The following is a 16,080-nucleotide window of genomic DNA, read 5'->3' on the forward strand; positions in this document are numbered from 1 at the left end:
ATGGGAAAACGCGTTAGGACTTTAGGCAATGATAAAAAGAGAATTTTGCAGAAGTTTTAAAAAAAAAGAATGCTATAGTATCAATATTAAATAAATTACAAACATAGTTGCCACTACTCTATCGTGTGAATTATAGTAAAAGGCGAAAGCGAATGTATTGACGTCAGTTAATTGGCTCTAAGTGCAATCTTTTTTTCTAGGCACCATGATCTAGACGCGTTAGGTAATTTTCGACACATTTTTGCGCATTTAAGGATTTGTTTTTGTTTATTGCGGCAGCGCGGCTATGGATCCCACGAACATTGAGTTTATAGGCGAGAAATGTATGATCAGCATTATACCCAATTTCTCCAGTGAACCACTGCATCTAATTTACGGTTCTGTGGGTCCGTTCCGTGCCGGTTTTCCTGTCTTTGTTCCTCTGTGGCTGGCAACGCATCTGCGGAAACAACAAAAATGTCGCATAGTTCCGCCTGAATGGATGGACATGGACATTCTAGAAGAGATCAAGGAAGAGGAGAAACGTTCCAAGTATGTATTAAATAATACTCAATGGATTGAAGCTCCATTAATATTGTAATATAATATTTTGAAGATTCTTTACCAAAATGCCAAGCGAACATTACATGGTGGTGGCTCAACTAGTCATGAGCACTGCTCCAGATGATGTTCCCAGATGTGAGGAACTGAGAACGGTTATCAAAGATATATTCGATACCCGAGAGGCCAAGTTGCGTACTTCCATCGATGCCTTCATCAAAGGTGAGGGAACCTATGCCAAACTCGATAATCTGACGCTCCTGGAAATACACAGTGTGCGGCCAATACTGCCGTGGTCCCTAGATCATATATCACGTTATCAAAGAGTTGCTACTGCTTCACAAAGGGATACTTCTATGCTGGGATTGAATACAACAGTGGGATCGTCATCGGTACCGGGATCAAGTGCCACTCCTGCTTCGCTGAACAACTCACTTTTCACTCAGTAATTAGTTTTAATTGTTACGGTTTATTATAGTTAAAATAATTATTTCCATAGATTCAAAAACTGATATTATAATTACAACGTTAAGAAATCGGCCATCAAAACATCAAAAAATCATAAATTTACTTAAAATGGAACCGCAATTTCAGATTTTTTTAAAATGCGGCGTTTTGGTTTTTTTTTTTTATCGTTTGGCGAGAAAATAGCTGTAGTGTCTGCACTGTTGCGGCGGGAATTTAGTGTGACCATACGATTGAAACCGAACACTGTATGAGTAGTTGCAAAAAGAAAAACATTTGTTTATAGGAATTAAATTACAATTAATTTCATTTCTACAACTGCAAAGAAAACGAAATGAGTGAAGCTGTTGCGGGGGGCAGGAGATGGGGCCACTGGAGAACATATGGTGGCCAACAACAAAATACATTTCTCCAAGGAGGTAAAACAGGTCATTGATAAGGTTAGTTGAACAACAATCAGAATAAATTTGGTACGATGGGCCAAAAGCGCCAGAATCAGGCAAATATTAATATTCCACTTTGATTGTGCACACAAAGGTTCTCAAAACAGATGATCCAATGGATGCCCCAGATTTCAATACTGTGGACTACATCAACCAGCTGTTTCCTAATGAGCAATCTCTTGTGGGAATCGATGAGACAATCCAACGCATGCAATGCGAAGTCTCCTTAATTGATGATAACATACGATCAGTGGTACGTGGGCAATCCAACACCGGCCAGGATGGCCAACTGGCTCTGTGTGAGGCCCAAAAGGTCATTGGTTCGTTATTTAGTCATATAATCGATGTCAAGACGCGAGCTGAACGCACCGAAGAAATGGTTAAGGAGATTACCCGGGATATTAAGCAGCTGGACTGTGCCAAAAAGAATCTTACCTCGGCCATAACGACATTGAACCATCTCCATATGCTTGTGGGTGGCATCGAAAGTCTGAATAAGTTGATCGAGCGTCGATCGTATGGTGAAATTTTGAATCCCTTGCAAGCCATCACTGAGGTAAATCAGCATTTTCAACAGTATTCCGACATAGAGGAAATCAAGGTAGGTTCGAACCACAGTTTCATTTTTATTTGAATAAATTTGTAATGCAACCCTTCGTTTTTTAAAGAATCTCTCCCAGAGCGTGGACAAACTCCAAGTGACTTTGGCCCAACAAATTACGGAAGATTTTAAAGAAGCCTTTGCCGCCAGGCCATCGTCATCGTCGGGTCACCGCCTTGGTCTAAATCAGTTGGCCGATGCCTGTAAAGTTATGTCTGTTCTTGATCCCAAGGTCAAAAAGGAGCTACTTAAGTGGTTCATTGCACAGCAACTCGAAGAGTATATGCAATTGTTCCATGAAAACCAGGATATTGCCTGGCTGGACAAAATTGATAAACGCTACGCCTGGCTTAAGCGGCATCTCTTGGACTTTGAAGACAAATATGGTTCCGTGTTTCCTTTAGATTGGGAAGTGTCCGAGCGTATTACTGTTGAGTTTTGCCGGCAAACTCGCGAACAGCTAGCCCAAATAATGGCCAAACGGAGCACGGAAATTGATGTGCGTCTCTTACTGTTTGCCATTAATAAAACGCAATCCTTCGAACAGTTGCTCTCGAAACGTTTCACTGGAGTCACACTAGGAGCAACGCCTTCAGAGCCGGCCCGTGTAATCACTGAAAACGCCGCCGCACCAACCACTGTGTTCCATGACCAAATTGGCCAATGTTTCAAGGCCCATCTGGACATTTATATACGCAGCATTGATCGCAACTTATCCGAATTAATGGATAAATTTGTGGAAATGTCCAAAGAACCATATAAATTCGCTGAGGCCAAGACCACAGTCTATCCCAGTTCGGGAGACCTATTTGTTTTCTACAAGAAATGCATGGTTCAGTGCAATCAGCTAAGTAACGAGCAACCCATGTACGATTTAGCATTGGTCTTTAAAAAATATTTAAGGGAATACGCAATTAAAGTCCTCGAGGGGAGCACACCCAAGTTAGTGCCGGCTAGCACCGGCAGCTCCATAGGCAAAAGTGTGTCACTACTTACGCGCGACATGCAAAATCTATCGACAGCAGCTGGCCAAGTGTTCCATAACTTTCTGAAAGAGGGCGATGCGCAGCGTTTCTCTCGGGAGGACTTGGTAAGGATTTGTTGTGTCTTAACCACAGGAGAGTATTGTCTGGAGACAGTTCAGCAGCTGGAGGATAAACTAAAGGAAAAGGTGACTTCGGCATACATAAATAAAATTGATATGAGCGAAGAGAAAGATGTCTTCCATCGGTATGTTTACTCTTAGATAAAATATTATTTTAAGCACTAATTCTGTTTCTTGTTTTCAGCATAATATCCAATTGCATTCAACTGCTGGTCACGGATCTGGAAGCTGGTTGCGAGCCTTCACTGCAGGCCATGTCCAAGGTTCAGTGGCAGAATATCAACAATGTGGGCGACCAGAGTTCCTTCATTAGCAGCATTTGCAGCAACTTTAAGCAGACTGTGCCCTCTATTCGGGATACTTTGGCCAGTTCAAGGAAATATTTCACCCAATTCTGTCATCGATTTGTGGCTGCGTTTATACCCAAGTTCATTCAGGTTCTCTACAGATGTAAACTTACCCTATCGGATGGCTCCAACAATGTGCTGGGCTGTGAACAGCTCCTGCTGGATACCCATTCATTGAAAACAGCTTTGTTGGAATTGCCCTCGGTGGGTTCAAGTGTGAATCGCAAGGCACCCACAAGCTACACCAAGGTTGTGGTTAAGGATATGACGAGAGCTGAAATGATAATCAAGGTGGTTATGACGCCTGTACAGCCGCCGGCTCATTTCACTCAGCAAGTCCTGAAACTGCTGCCTGACATTACCATTGCGGAATATCAAAAGATTCTCGACATGAAGGCGGTGAAGCGGGTTGATCAATTGCAATTGATTGATTTATTCAAGCACACAGCTTCAGCGGCAGCAGTGAGTGGCCTTATGCCGCCAGTTGCCAATGATGACGAGACACCTAATGGGGATCATGCAGTGGGCGCAGATGACACTGATCAGTCGACAGTGACAACCGAATCAACATCAGCCACATCCACGGCGACAACAGCAACGACGACGTCAACGACGAGTAACACAGCTTCCACTTCCACACCGAAACGTGCCTTCATCTTTAGCGTGGGCAGCTTTACGGGCAGTGCAGACAAAAATGCTGATGGCAGTTCCCAGACGGGCATCCGCAAACTGGAAAGTCTGCTCAAGAAACGCTTTCCCTAGTCATTCTATCATTTTCAATTGTAAGCAAATAACATTCCACTCAATTCCAACCAATTCGGTATCCTCTGTCCATGTCCATGTCATTAGCTTCTAACGCATCAGAATAAGTTTCTGACCTCTCTTTTGTCATATAATTTAATTGTTTATTGAAGCCGTCTCGGAAAATGTATTTTCTTTGTTAGTTTATACGAATTTCATTTGTTAATATAATTTACATTATATTCAATTATTTGTTTATCCTTTTTTAATTTATTTTATTATATTTTTTATTCACCTATAAAATTATTAACTCCTATATTGTATACGATTAGCAGTTGTCCTTTTCTCTTGATCCAATTTAGTAACGACGACTGTTTATGCACAAGTTAAAACACATATTTAGTTAGAGGCACGCAGTTCTAAATTTAAAAATATTTCAAAGTATTCGTCGTTCAATTTTTGTGTAATCGAAAAAATTGCCAAGATTTCAAATTTGGCAGAAACAAAGCGGAAACGGATAGTGAAGATAGTGCACAATATCGACCAACTATATAATTAAATGAGAACTTTTCAGGATAAGTTTGGATGATTCTAATAGTTATACTTTGAATGCAATTTATCATGTGGAAATGGTAGAAAATAGTAGCAAAAACTTTGAAATTGAAAAAAATTAAGTTCGACCTGATTAAAAAAAAAAAAAATATATTGAGAAATACTAATGACAATCGAAATATAGTTTTAAAATTTGTTTCAACTATAAAAAAAATGATTTTTCCTAAATTTACTTTACAATAAGTGAATTTATAAGGATTGAAACGCTGAAACACATTTACTTTTGGATTATTTTTTGAAAAATATATTTTGTAAATTTATTTGTAGATGTTTTATGACTTCTTAGCTTAACTTATATTGACTATATTGAACGTGTTTCTCATTATTGTTATTATTATATTATTTCATTTTTCTTTGTTTACTCTCTCACTTAAGCTCAGGTTACTAATGACTAAATGCGTTCGCTTAGATGCTAAACATACTCGAACTATGTATGTATGTAACTAGGTCTACATCCTACATATACTATATGTATGTATGTACGTCTGATCTGCTGTGGGTTATATGCCTATGTACAAACAACTCTTAGAATTAATACGAAATTGTTTATTTGTTATATTGTTTAACACAATTTGAAGATCTTTTGAAAGTGTTTGCGCAAAAAAAAATACAAAAATCTCTAAGACAAAAGACTTAAGACACAAACTAATGTCTGTACTATTCTATATGTGTATATATGGGGTAAATGCTGTATGTATGTATGTATGTGTAGGTTTTTTATTGTTAATATGTAATTATGCTTTGGTTTTAACTGAAACTGAAGCTCTAGATGACTATGACAATCAGCTGGGCAGCATTCCATGGCCAGTTGGCACTTAAAGACCAACAACGCCCGAAGCAAAGGCCGAATGACGAAGCTATACACGATGTGGACGAAGGGGGTTAGGAGGAAAGGGGAAGATTTACTCATAAATTTAAATACACAGTATTTACAGAAGTTGAGTAAATGTTTAAAAGCTAACTATAATATATTAAATTGGGATCCTAGACGGCCACAATTTTGCTGGGATCGACTTTGACGCGCAGAAAAACTGTGTCCGCCTTGATGAAGGGTCGACTGTGCAGCAACTCATGCGAAATGAAGCGCGGAAAGCCAAAGCCCAGTTGATCGGGTTCATTTGAGGGTCGTTGGAAATTCTCCCAAGTGGGATCGGGCACAAATGATTCGGCCACACCGCCTTGGCCACTCTGTGCCCCCTGCTCGAACAGCGTGAAGGTAATGGAGTGGGAGAAGGGCCACTTGAGCAGGGCATCATACTCTCCGGGCAGCACTTTGATGTAGACCGAAACATGGGTGTTTTCGCCGGGTCCATTGCCATTGAGGAACATCGATGCTTGCAACTTGTAGCCATACTGGGAGGTGTAGAATGGTGGTGATATGAGCTCTAGGCCATCCTTGCCGCGTGCCTCAGACATTTTGGCTGACCAATCGGTGATCTTCCACAGCAATGTGCCGGTATAGTTAATGGACAACTTGGATACAGCCGATTTGAGCATTTGTATTTGTTGACCCTGGCGCGAGCTAAGGGCCACCATCAGCGAGAGATGAGCTGCTGCACTGCTCTCCAAGTGGGCATCGAGCATTTGGCGAGGTCCCTTGAAACGACATCCTGCCTCCTTGAAACTGCAGGACACTGCTAGAGATGTGCACTCATCGCGTAAATGGGCTTCCAGTTCAGCACGAGCAATGGGACCAGCATCGCAGCGCTGTGGACAGGCCAAAGGAGCTCTGGGGCACTGAGCCGTGTGCAGAGGCAAAGTATCGGCCGAGAATTCGCGTTGGCAATGGGCACAGCGACGCAAACGCTTGGCACAATCCTTGGATTTGTGTAGACTCATGCGACCACGTAGAATCCGCTGGCCACACTTGGCCTCACAGTACACCGGCTCCTGACCGCAGCTGCCGTTGTGCTCCTCCAGACCAGCGCCAGAGAATTCACTCTGACAGAACTCACAACGAGTGCGACGCATCGTGCACGTGTACTGCAAGTGGTCGGTCATCATGACGCGTGGAATTTGGGCTCCACACTTATTTGGACACTGGGTGGCATCGTGTTTGCAAGCATTGAGATGACCCTTGAGCTTTCTCAGCTCATCGGACCATTTGCAGCCCTGCTTGTGATGAATGCAAAAGACCAGAGAACCCATTATGGCCTGTTTGGGATCGGGACCAGGATAGATCTGCAATAAAAGAGGAAATCTAATTAGTGAAAGGGATCTACGGGGGAATTATTATCAATTACTATTTGTGTTTCTTGAAATCTCATTACAAAACACACAAAACAAATGAGACATGGTAGTTGTTTACCCAACAAAAACGGTTCTTGTTGTAATCATCAGCTATCTATCGATTTTCCAGCTACCTAAATGTTTGGGCTATCTACCTGACCAGGTACCTCTTGTCACCCTTTTGTTTGTGTCTACATTTCGCCTCTCTGCCTTCTCTTTCTTAGGCTCTAAACCGTCAACATTTTTACACATGACTGCTCATGTTCTAAGACACACCTTTGAGGCATAGGCACTCACATTCACTTCCTGTCCCTAAACCGGGCCCATCTATCTATCTAGGCGTCGTCTATTTACCTTCCTTTCATTCCGTTTTATCTAACTTGCATTTTGGGCACTAGCACTAGCCACTCACAACTTTGGATCGCTTGACTGCGTTTTGCCTATAATGAAGGAAGAACTGCATTGGAGTAGTCTCTGTCCCTCTGCTCCGCTCTTTGTCCTCTACTCTATGACTTCTTCTTCTTCATATTCTTTGTACGTTTAATTACTTGGGGAGCCCCGCTCATTGGAGAAGAGTTAAAAATGAAGGAGCAAAGTCAGAGGAGTTGGAGTGCAGTTTCACATCCGGTTGATTAAAATAATAAATTGCGTTGTTGTGCGAAAATATTTATGACTTGCGAAGGGGGGGAGGAGGTGGGTATGTTTCCACATTCCTTTTAATCTAATTAAAACGCCCCTAGGAAATGCTCATTAATTGACTATGTCACGCCCATTCTATGATAGATGTATGTACATATATCCCAAGTAAGTGTAATATCTCAATGAAATTCTATTAAAATTTGTTCGAATAAGAATTATTATAGTTCCATATGTTTGCACACACTCAAAATATATGAAATTAAAGTCATAATTTCTATCTCTTTCCCACTGGCGTCGCGACATTTCCGGTTGACTCTCTTAATTGACCTTATCTGCAATTTGGTGAAGAAAGAGCAGCAGCAGGAGAGGGAGACACACATTGTAGGGACTGAGCGTGGCTTGACTTTTGATAAATGAACATGTTTGCTGTGGCTGTGGCTGGGGCTGGGGTAGGCCAGGCCAGGCCAGGCAACTCCCAGAGAAGAGACAACTTGTAAAACTGGCATAAAAAACAGAAATAACTAAAAGAAGAACGATATAATAAGCAATTAACACATGAGTTCGTAGCTCGGAGCCCAAATGGGCGTAGAGCATGAACAGTAAGAGCAGCAGCAGCAGCAACAACAACAACAAAAAAAGACGGAAAAACAGAAATATTTCTATGGAATTGTCTCTTTTTTTTTTCTTTTCTGTTATTGTCTGGTAATTTAATTTAACCCGAAAACAAGTTTTATGTCAACTTCCAACTTATGACCAAACGAAGGCAACAAATTTTGAACTCTTTAGTACCCTGACCACAGCAAAACGCACTCGGGGCCATGGACCAATTAACCGTTTATGAATGAAGGCAACTACTGATGAGATGACGGGTATTAGGTGGCTGTGGATGCAGCCGAATGGAGTGAAGTGGACTTCCTTATAAACAAAATTGTCAATGTTTACACAAATGTTAATGTAAATGTAAAAGTCAGAAGATCAAAAGCTAATGCCTCCAGGCGCAGCCTCCATGACGAAGTTGCTTTTACTCCCCCGTCTGTCTGTTTGTCAACGCTGATTGTCAGTGTGTTTACAAGGAAATCATATAATTATACCCGATGCCACACAACATTTTCCTCTTAGTTTTTTTTTTCACTTTTGTCGAGTGGCAATTATTTGCGTTAACTTTGAGGTTAATTCCAATGGATGGACCACACAGCGCACAGATCGGAGGTCGCTTGAAATTATATAATTGGTTTATTTCGACAAAAAAACAAAAACGAAACGAGAAATACAAAATTGAAAGCGTGGCCAAATCAACGAGAGGCTTCCTAGCAAATAAAAGGTGGGGAGTGGAAAAAGGGACGTGGAGTGTTTTATTTTATAATTTTAGATTTCCAAAAGAAAAATTTCAATTTCCTTAGCATGGGTCTCTCTTTTCTAACCCCAATAAAGTTCAAGTTTGTGTGTTTTATTTTTAAAGGCTTTTCCTACATTTGATATGGTATGAAGAGATCATGATGATCAGTAAAATGGAACCGGGGAGGTTGTTGCCTTGCCCGCCACTTCTTCTCCCAGTCTGGCTAATGCCAACGCGTTGTTTATGGATTTGTTGAAAGTTTTTCATTTTGGTGAAGTAGTACATAAAAATTGAAGTTCTTTCGGATCAGGCATATGTTTTTCTTTTCATTTTGCCGGATGCTTTATTAATAGATGGAATTGATTGCGGGGCGGGGGCAGAAAATGTTGCATTTTATTTTAGGAAATTTTCAATCGAACTTGTTCTCAACTCACATTCCATTGAATTGTTAAAGAAAACCGAAACCGTAGATAAATATTTATGTTAAAGGTTAATTATCCAACTATCTATCAATGTGAAGTATTTGAAGTCCTTAGAGTATACAATAGTCTGCCGATAAAAGTATTTGAAAACATTTTAAAGTACATTTTAGTCTAAAACTATAAAATATTTTAAATGTTACTGCTAGATTCGAAAATATTAGAAAAAACCTTTTCTTCAATTATCAATTGCATACTCTAGGGAGTAAATTTCATTTTTTCTCTTCATTAGAGCAAATTTTCACATATAATTTAAAGATTTATTTGGTTCGTTATGGGAAGTTGTTAAAACTTGTCTGATTTCGGAATAAAACTGAATATCTTGTGATTGCAGTGGGACACGATTTTACCACCTGCTAACTAAAAGTTTATCAATGTATTCATTACCAAACGACAAATAAGAAGAAACCAAAATGTACATTTACCACAAAGTGCTAAACAAACAAATGTTACACTATCCCCTCCACCCGGCAAACGCCCTCCCCCACTCGTCACTTATAGCCATGGCATGCTTTTTTATTTGGTACGTGAGCATTTGAATTATTGTATCTATGAGGTGGACGCATTTTCTCTCTTTCTTTCTTCTGTTTGTTTCCCTCAAAAAAAAAATTGTTAACTGTGCTAACTGTATATTCTGTTTGTTATTTGTTTATAGATGAAAATCTAATTAGAGTGCTCTAATTATAATTTAAGTATTCTTTATTAATGTTTGCTTAAAGCCAAAACTTCCCACAGTTTCAGCTGGCAAGTTCTGACCTAATAAAAATTTACATAAAAAGTGCAACGAAGACAAATTTTCAACACACAAAAAAAAAAAAACAAACAACGAAAAACAGCTGATGCGCAGTTTCAATGCAGAAAATAAAAATAAGAGCTGAGCTGTAATTTCAGCAGAAGCAACAAAAGCCACAAGAAACGAGTTTTGAGAGACCAGGTGAGGAGATAGAGATACATATACAAAGACAGGGATAGCAGCTGATTTCTACAAGAGCCAAACACAAAAACAGGTAACAGACAACCCTCTTCCCCTGTCTCCCTCGCTGATTCTGTCCCTCACTCTCTCTCTCTCACTGTTTCTCTGTGTCTCTGTTTGCACCTGCAAAATTATAGATGACGATGGTTTTTCGTTTTTTGTTTTTGCATAGATTTTTATGGTCTTTGCAATCGATTCATAGCTTCAAATTATGATCAGCTAATGTTCTACATTTGGCTTTAGTTTAATTTTAGTACTTGTTGTTAGTTGCTGTTGTTGTTGTTGTTGCACTATTGCTGCAACAAGGCGACGAGGCAGGTGAACTTTGTGGCAGCTGGCTATATAAAAACCCAAAAAACTGTGTTATTAAATGCGGGGCTTGGCCTTTTTCAGCAGCTGTTGCCGCTTTTGTGTCTACTGCATATATCTGGACAGGAAATGCTGACAGTCATGGTATTATAATTCTGCTTACTTCTTCTTCTCTTCTTAGTTCAGTTTTTTTTTTTTTTGGGGTCATCAGACTGGCCAGACAAATTGCTATATACATATCTGCCTTAGTTGGCAATAAGTCGCCACGTTCTTGACAAGGTCCCCCATTAAAATAATGTGTCATTCCAATCAAAAAGTTTAAAGAAAATCAGAACGTTATCAAAATAATAAATAAATGTTGCATCATTCATGATTCTTTGATTAATATTTGAGTGTGATTAACTAGTTCTTTAAGGACAAATCCTCAAATGCCCAGGATGAAAGTCCTGTTTTTGACCAGAGTTAAAAGTTTACAGTTTCTAAAGAAAATTGTTCGGTGTCTTTCAGTTTTCAGGATTATAAATTTCAGTGGCAATTTGTGTTCCGCTTGGGGCTTATTAGAATTAGGTATTTGAAAGCCAGACGCCCCCACGATTTGGTTAACTGGTTTACCTTTGGCCAAGGATGTTTTGTACTCTGCTCTAACGGCAGACGATGAAAAGCTGTTGGGCAACTTTTCCACACAGACGCTCTGCCTGGGGGCCAACCGAAAACCAAACCAAAACAAGAAACTTGTTTTCAGGTTGCCTTTGTTTTTTTGTGTGTTTTTTTTCGCTTTGATGCCAAATGGCAAATATGTGCGACGATTGTGCACTTACATAAGTGCATAGTTTCCATTTCTGGCCAATAGCTAACGGCAGAAGGCAGACGGGGCCAACATAGCTGGCGGATCCGCCTTTCAACTTTGGCATTTTGGATGCGCTGCACATTGCCTCACATTGTGTCGCGTCGCATAGCGTCTCGACGAGTTGGAGGCGCCACAGTTAGTTGGTCTTTGGTCACGACTTGTAACTAATGAAAAGTGTGGCATGTTTGTGGTTTTTCCTCTTTTTTTTATTATTAATGTTATGTTTATATGTCGTGATTTGAGGGTGTGGCTGACTAACTGGCTAACATGGTTATTGACCAGTTTGCTGAATTCTTGAAAAGTTCAACAAAAAATAATGGCAATTTGTTGATGAGAATGGTCTGAAGAGAAGTTACTTCAACTGATTTCACTTGACAAATATGATGATTTAGTTAATCTTTGTTATCTCTCTAAAAATCCAAAGTCGATATTTATCAAAATTTGTTTGCTTCCCACGAAAAGGCCATGAAATATTATTTCTAGCATAATCATAAAAGTATTTCCTCTAGTGCCATGTGTCCGTCCCCGTCCCATACCCCCTTCTCCAACATCCATTCGAAGTGCAGTAGTAAACCTTTCACTGCATTCCATTCCCAGTCCTAGAGTTTTGTTGATGTTTCTCTTAGGAAAACCTTCATTGAATTGCTGAGAATTATTGCTTATATGCATATGTAGAGAGTGGGAATGGAGAGTTCCATTGGTTGTCCATGACCACGTTGTGCACATGTGTCGCCCGATTTGTATAGTTCAAGCATGGCGACATCCTGTTTGGTTTTCTGATTTTGTGTTTAACGCCATATGCCATATGGATGTCTCACTGTATTGTGTCTATCTCTCCTTCTCTCTCTCTGTGTCTGGGCGGTCTAAAAGGGGCAATTTAAATATGAGTATCATTTTGGCAAATTGCTCTCAGTCTTGGCCATCAAATGGTTGGTTGGCCATAATTGCACTAGAGCAGTCTAAAAGTGCGATTTTGGTTTCGTTGGCCATGGTTGAATGGTTGAAATTCATATCGTTGAGTGGGTTTATTGGCATTTTTAGGCATTTCGATAGTTGTCACGTTACCTGACACTGTGTGTGTGTGTTTGTGTGTGTAAACTGGCTTATCTAGTCTAGAAAATTTTCACGCTCTTGTTTTACTTTCCCAAACAACCCAAACCCCACCCCTACACTCGTTCGCACAATCCGGCATGAAACTGATTGATTGATAATGATAATGATAAGTGGCTAAGCCCCTTTATTTTTTTTTTTTTTGTAGCTAAAGTTGGGTAATTGTTGTAGGAGCCGCCATGTAAATGGGTCAATGAGCTTTATCTGAATGGAATTTCTAGCATTGATAAGCCTCCTCCTGTCTCCTCTTTGGCCGATCTCCAACTGGGTGTTTGCACAGCTGTGCAGGAAGTTGAAACACAAGCAAATAGAACTAGGGGGGACAGGAGGGAGGATTCTTCTTGTTCTTGGTTCCCACTGTGGATACTTACAATCTGTTCCAGTTCCGTTATGGGCATGTTGTTGTTGTTGTTATTACTTCCTGGCGTTGGTGAACTATTTGAATTCGCCGACGAGGAATGCGATGAGGATACCGTTGATGAGGATGAACGCGAAGTGGCACAATTATTGTGGGTCTTGTTACGTGGTGGTGTCGGCGGTGGCACTGGACTGGCCAGAGTGGAGCAATCCTTGGAATTGCGATTGGGCGACAAACGTGAGGGAAAACTCAACGTTTTGGTCCACTGGGCTAGGCTGCGAACCATTGTGATTGTGATTTGTAGTTAATTTTCAAAGTTTTATTTTTTGCACACGATATTGAAACTAATCCCAGGGTGTTTCAATGGGCAAGTTAATCTCTACTGTTTCTCTTAGTCGTCTTCACTTTTCTTTACTTTGGATGCACTAAAACATTGTCTTGCATTCAACAAAATGTATTTCCAATGATTGCGAAATTCACACGGCGCACGCGCAACTATTGTGAACCAATGAACCGATGTTTACTTTGAATCGTATAACGCACGAAGAGACGAACCGTCCGCATTGCCTGCTCGAATACAACTGAATCTTTTGAAATGTTTTTCAAAATTCGTTGGACTTTTCCGAAACGAAACTGCAGTTGTAAATGTTCCGCGCACACGACCTTCCAGCTTGAAGACAAAAACAACAATCGAGACAACAACGAGAAAGACGAAGAGAGAGAGAGTGAGAGCAGCCATGTTCAACTAGGCGGCCATTCAATTTCAACCACCATTAAAAGATATTAAAACCAGAGGGACGGGGCTAACTTTGACCGCATCAAAGTTTGTATACCCTTGCAACTTTCTTTCCTATTAGCCATAAATGTGGAAGAACGTTTTATCTAAAAAGGCTTATGTTTGCGAAAGAATGGCTTATAAGCATAGGAAATAACGAAGATATTGATTAAAGTCACTGATTTCCAACGATCGTTCCTTTATAGTAACCCGATCTGTATCAAATTTGGCACAGTAGTTTATAGGCGTAATAAACTCTCTAATATTAAGTTTCACGATAATAGCGCAGAAATTAACGAAGTTATTGAGAAAAGTCACTGTTCGTGACTTTGGGGTTTGTATGGGAGCTATATGATATAGTGGTCCGATCCGGCTGAATCCGAGATATACAACCCCTGCAGTATATACAAGCCTACGTGCTCAACTCTGTAGCTCTCGTCGTGCTGATCAAGAATATATATACTTTGTATGGTCGGAGATGCTTCGCTCGTTGCACACTTCTGACCAAAATCAATATACCCTCTTTGCAAGGGTATGAAAAAGAGACGATCTCTCTCTCTCACTCCCTGTTAGTAAAATGTTAACTCGCTGTTAACTTCAACAGTGTAACTTTAGCTAACAGAAGGCGAGCGCAGATGTTGGTATTGCATACCCTTTCGAAAGAAGTTCGAGTCGAGTTTCTCGATTTCAGATTATTAGAGCAGCATCTTTAAAACGAAGGTTTATTTTTAATGTAAACTAGTTTAGTCTTATTGTTGAATAAAGGTTGAAAATTCGAGCAAGTTCATAATTATTGAAAGTTCAATAAAAATGCCTGAGTAAGATAGAAACAAATTGAATTTTTGAAAGGACAATGAAATAAAGAGCAAAGATCTTTACTTCTTACATACCATATACATATGTATATAGTAAATCCCCAATTAAAATCGTAATAGAGCAAAAAAAGAATGGTTCATGAATTTGTAAATTATGAAAAAGTTATGAGAGAAAAGCATTTTAAAAGATCTTTTCTCAAAAAGCATATACATATGTACATATATGTATATTCTTCTATCGTTTCAATTTTATGGCCCTTTTGTATTTGTATATATACATATTTGAGTTCTGAACTAATAATTAAAGTTTTTGATGATGAATTTACAACCATAGCCTGGACCCCCGCTAAAATTTAAACTAAGACGAATTCTTTCGTCTGTATTTCTAGGTGAGAAATCATAAAATAGTAAAAGATAGAAAGATGATAAAATAGAAAACATGGATTAAAGGGTATAAAAACTTCGCTATCGCTAAATAAATAACGTCTCTTTGGTTCTTTTGGTGGTAGTTGAAATGGAATGGTCTCCAGTTGAACAAGAGTTCTCTCCTCTCTCTCTCTGATTCTTTTGGTGGTAGTTGAAATTGAATGATCTCCAGTTGAACAAGAGTTCTCTCCTCTCTCTCTTTCTCTCTCTTTCTGCTAATTGAAATGGACCGTCAGTTGGTAGTTGAGCGAAAAGAATGTGGCAAAACAAATACAGTAATGGGGAGATGGGGGAAATTCTGTCGATTTGGGGGGTACAATTCTAGCATGGAGTTACTCATATATTTTATTAGTCACTTGGTCACGAATGCAAATTTCCTATAACTTTTCCAACACAAATTTCCACCTTGACATTAGTCACTTATCTACTGTAAATAAGAAACAAATACATTTTATATAAATTCAATGCAAGTTTTAAGAGCAAGTTATATTAAATTCCAATATAAGAGTTCTTTTGGCATACTTTCAATATAAAGTATATGAAAATTTTAGTTCCAACATTGCCAACACGAAAATGCAACCAACAATTAGGATACTTTTCGAAATGTCTTTATATTTTTCAAACAGTTGTCTACCATTTTATTTTGAAATACCCATTTCAAAATAGTCATCTGTCGAATTGTGTATTCGAAATATAACTTTAGCTATTTAATTGCATTTCTGTGGGACACATTCTTAACACTTTCCGCACAATTTGGCAAGAGGACATTTTCTATGGATGGTAATTGCTATATTTACCCCAAAACTATGGCTTCTAATGATGGCAACAAGCCAAAGCAATTTGGACTGCAATTATGCCAAAGGGAGAAAAAACAAAACAACAAAAAAATGGAAACAGCTGCTATTTCCAGTATATTATATATAAAGTATT

General features: G+C 39.4%; 3 protein-coding genes across 3 annotated transcripts; 2 read left to right on the forward strand and 1 right to left on the reverse strand.

Moving 5' to 3' along the window:
* Positions 1 to 216: 216 nt before the first annotated feature.
* Psf2 (DNA replication complex GINS protein PSF2-like protein) lies at positions 217 to 1,146 on the forward strand. Its single transcript, XM_068284046.1, has 2 exons — positions 217 to 531; positions 596 to 1,146. Exons 1-2 carry the CDS (start codon positions 287 to 289, stop codon positions 987 to 989), a joined length of 639 nt encoding a protein of 212 aa, XP_068140147.1. The 5' UTR covers positions 217 to 286; the 3' UTR covers positions 990 to 1,146.
* Positions 1,147 to 1,208: 62 nt separating this feature from the next.
* On the forward strand, positions 1,209 to 4,558 carry Vps53 (vacuolar protein sorting 53). Its single transcript, XM_068284035.1, has 4 exons — positions 1,209 to 1,445; positions 1,543 to 2,049; positions 2,117 to 3,279; positions 3,339 to 4,558. The coding sequence occupies exons 1-4, from the start codon at positions 1,389 to 1,391 to the stop codon at positions 4,261 to 4,263; spliced, it is 2,652 nt and encodes an 883-aa protein (XP_068140136.1). The 5' UTR covers positions 1,209 to 1,388; the 3' UTR covers positions 4,264 to 4,558.
* A 577-nt stretch (positions 4,559 to 5,135) lies between these two features.
* Traf4 (TNF receptor associated factor 4) lies at positions 5,136 to 13,772 on the reverse strand. Its single transcript, XM_068284036.1, has 2 exons — positions 13,148 to 13,772; positions 5,136 to 7,035 (listed from the first exon to the last, which is right to left on the reverse strand). Exons 1-2 carry the CDS (start codon positions 13,418 to 13,420, stop codon positions 5,839 to 5,841), a joined length of 1,470 nt encoding a protein of 489 aa, XP_068140137.1. The 5' UTR covers positions 13,421 to 13,772; the 3' UTR covers positions 5,136 to 5,838.
* Between the last annotated feature and the right edge of the window lie 2,308 nt (positions 13,773 to 16,080).

Source organism: Drosophila tropicalis, unplaced genomic scaffold (genome assembly GCF_018151085.1).
Source record: "Drosophila tropicalis isolate 14030-0801.00 unplaced genomic scaffold, ASM1815108v1 contig_3, whole genome shotgun sequence".
Taxonomy (NCBI): Eukaryota; Metazoa; Arthropoda; class Insecta; order Diptera; family Drosophilidae; genus Drosophila; species Drosophila tropicalis.

Coding starts and splice junctions, on each gene's coding strand:
- Vps53 (XM_068284035.1), top strand. CDS start 1,389: ATGGTGGCCAACAACAAAATACATTTCTCCAAGGAGGTAAAACAGGTC. Junction 1,446..1,542: donor TAAAACAGGTCATTGATAAG/GTTAGTTGAACA, acceptor GTGCACACAAAG/GTTCTCAAAACAGATGATCC. Junction 3,280..3,338: donor GAGAAAGATGTCTTCCATCG/GTATGTTTACTC, acceptor TCTTGTTTTCAG/CATAATATCCAATTGCATTC.
- Traf4 (XM_068284036.1), bottom strand. CDS start 13,420: ATGGTTCGCAGCCTAGCCCAGTGGACCAAAACGTTGAGTTTTCCCTCA. Junction 7,036..13,147: donor TAACGGAACTGGAACAGATT/GTAAGTATCCAC, acceptor CTTTTATTGCAG/ATCTATCCTGGTCCCGATCC.
- Psf2 (XM_068284046.1), top strand. CDS start 287: ATGGATCCCACGAACATTGAGTTTATAGGCGAGAAATGTATGATCAGC. Junction 532..595: donor GAAGAGGAGAAACGTTCCAA/GTATGTATTAAA, acceptor AATATTTTGAAG/ATTCTTTACCAAAATGCCAA.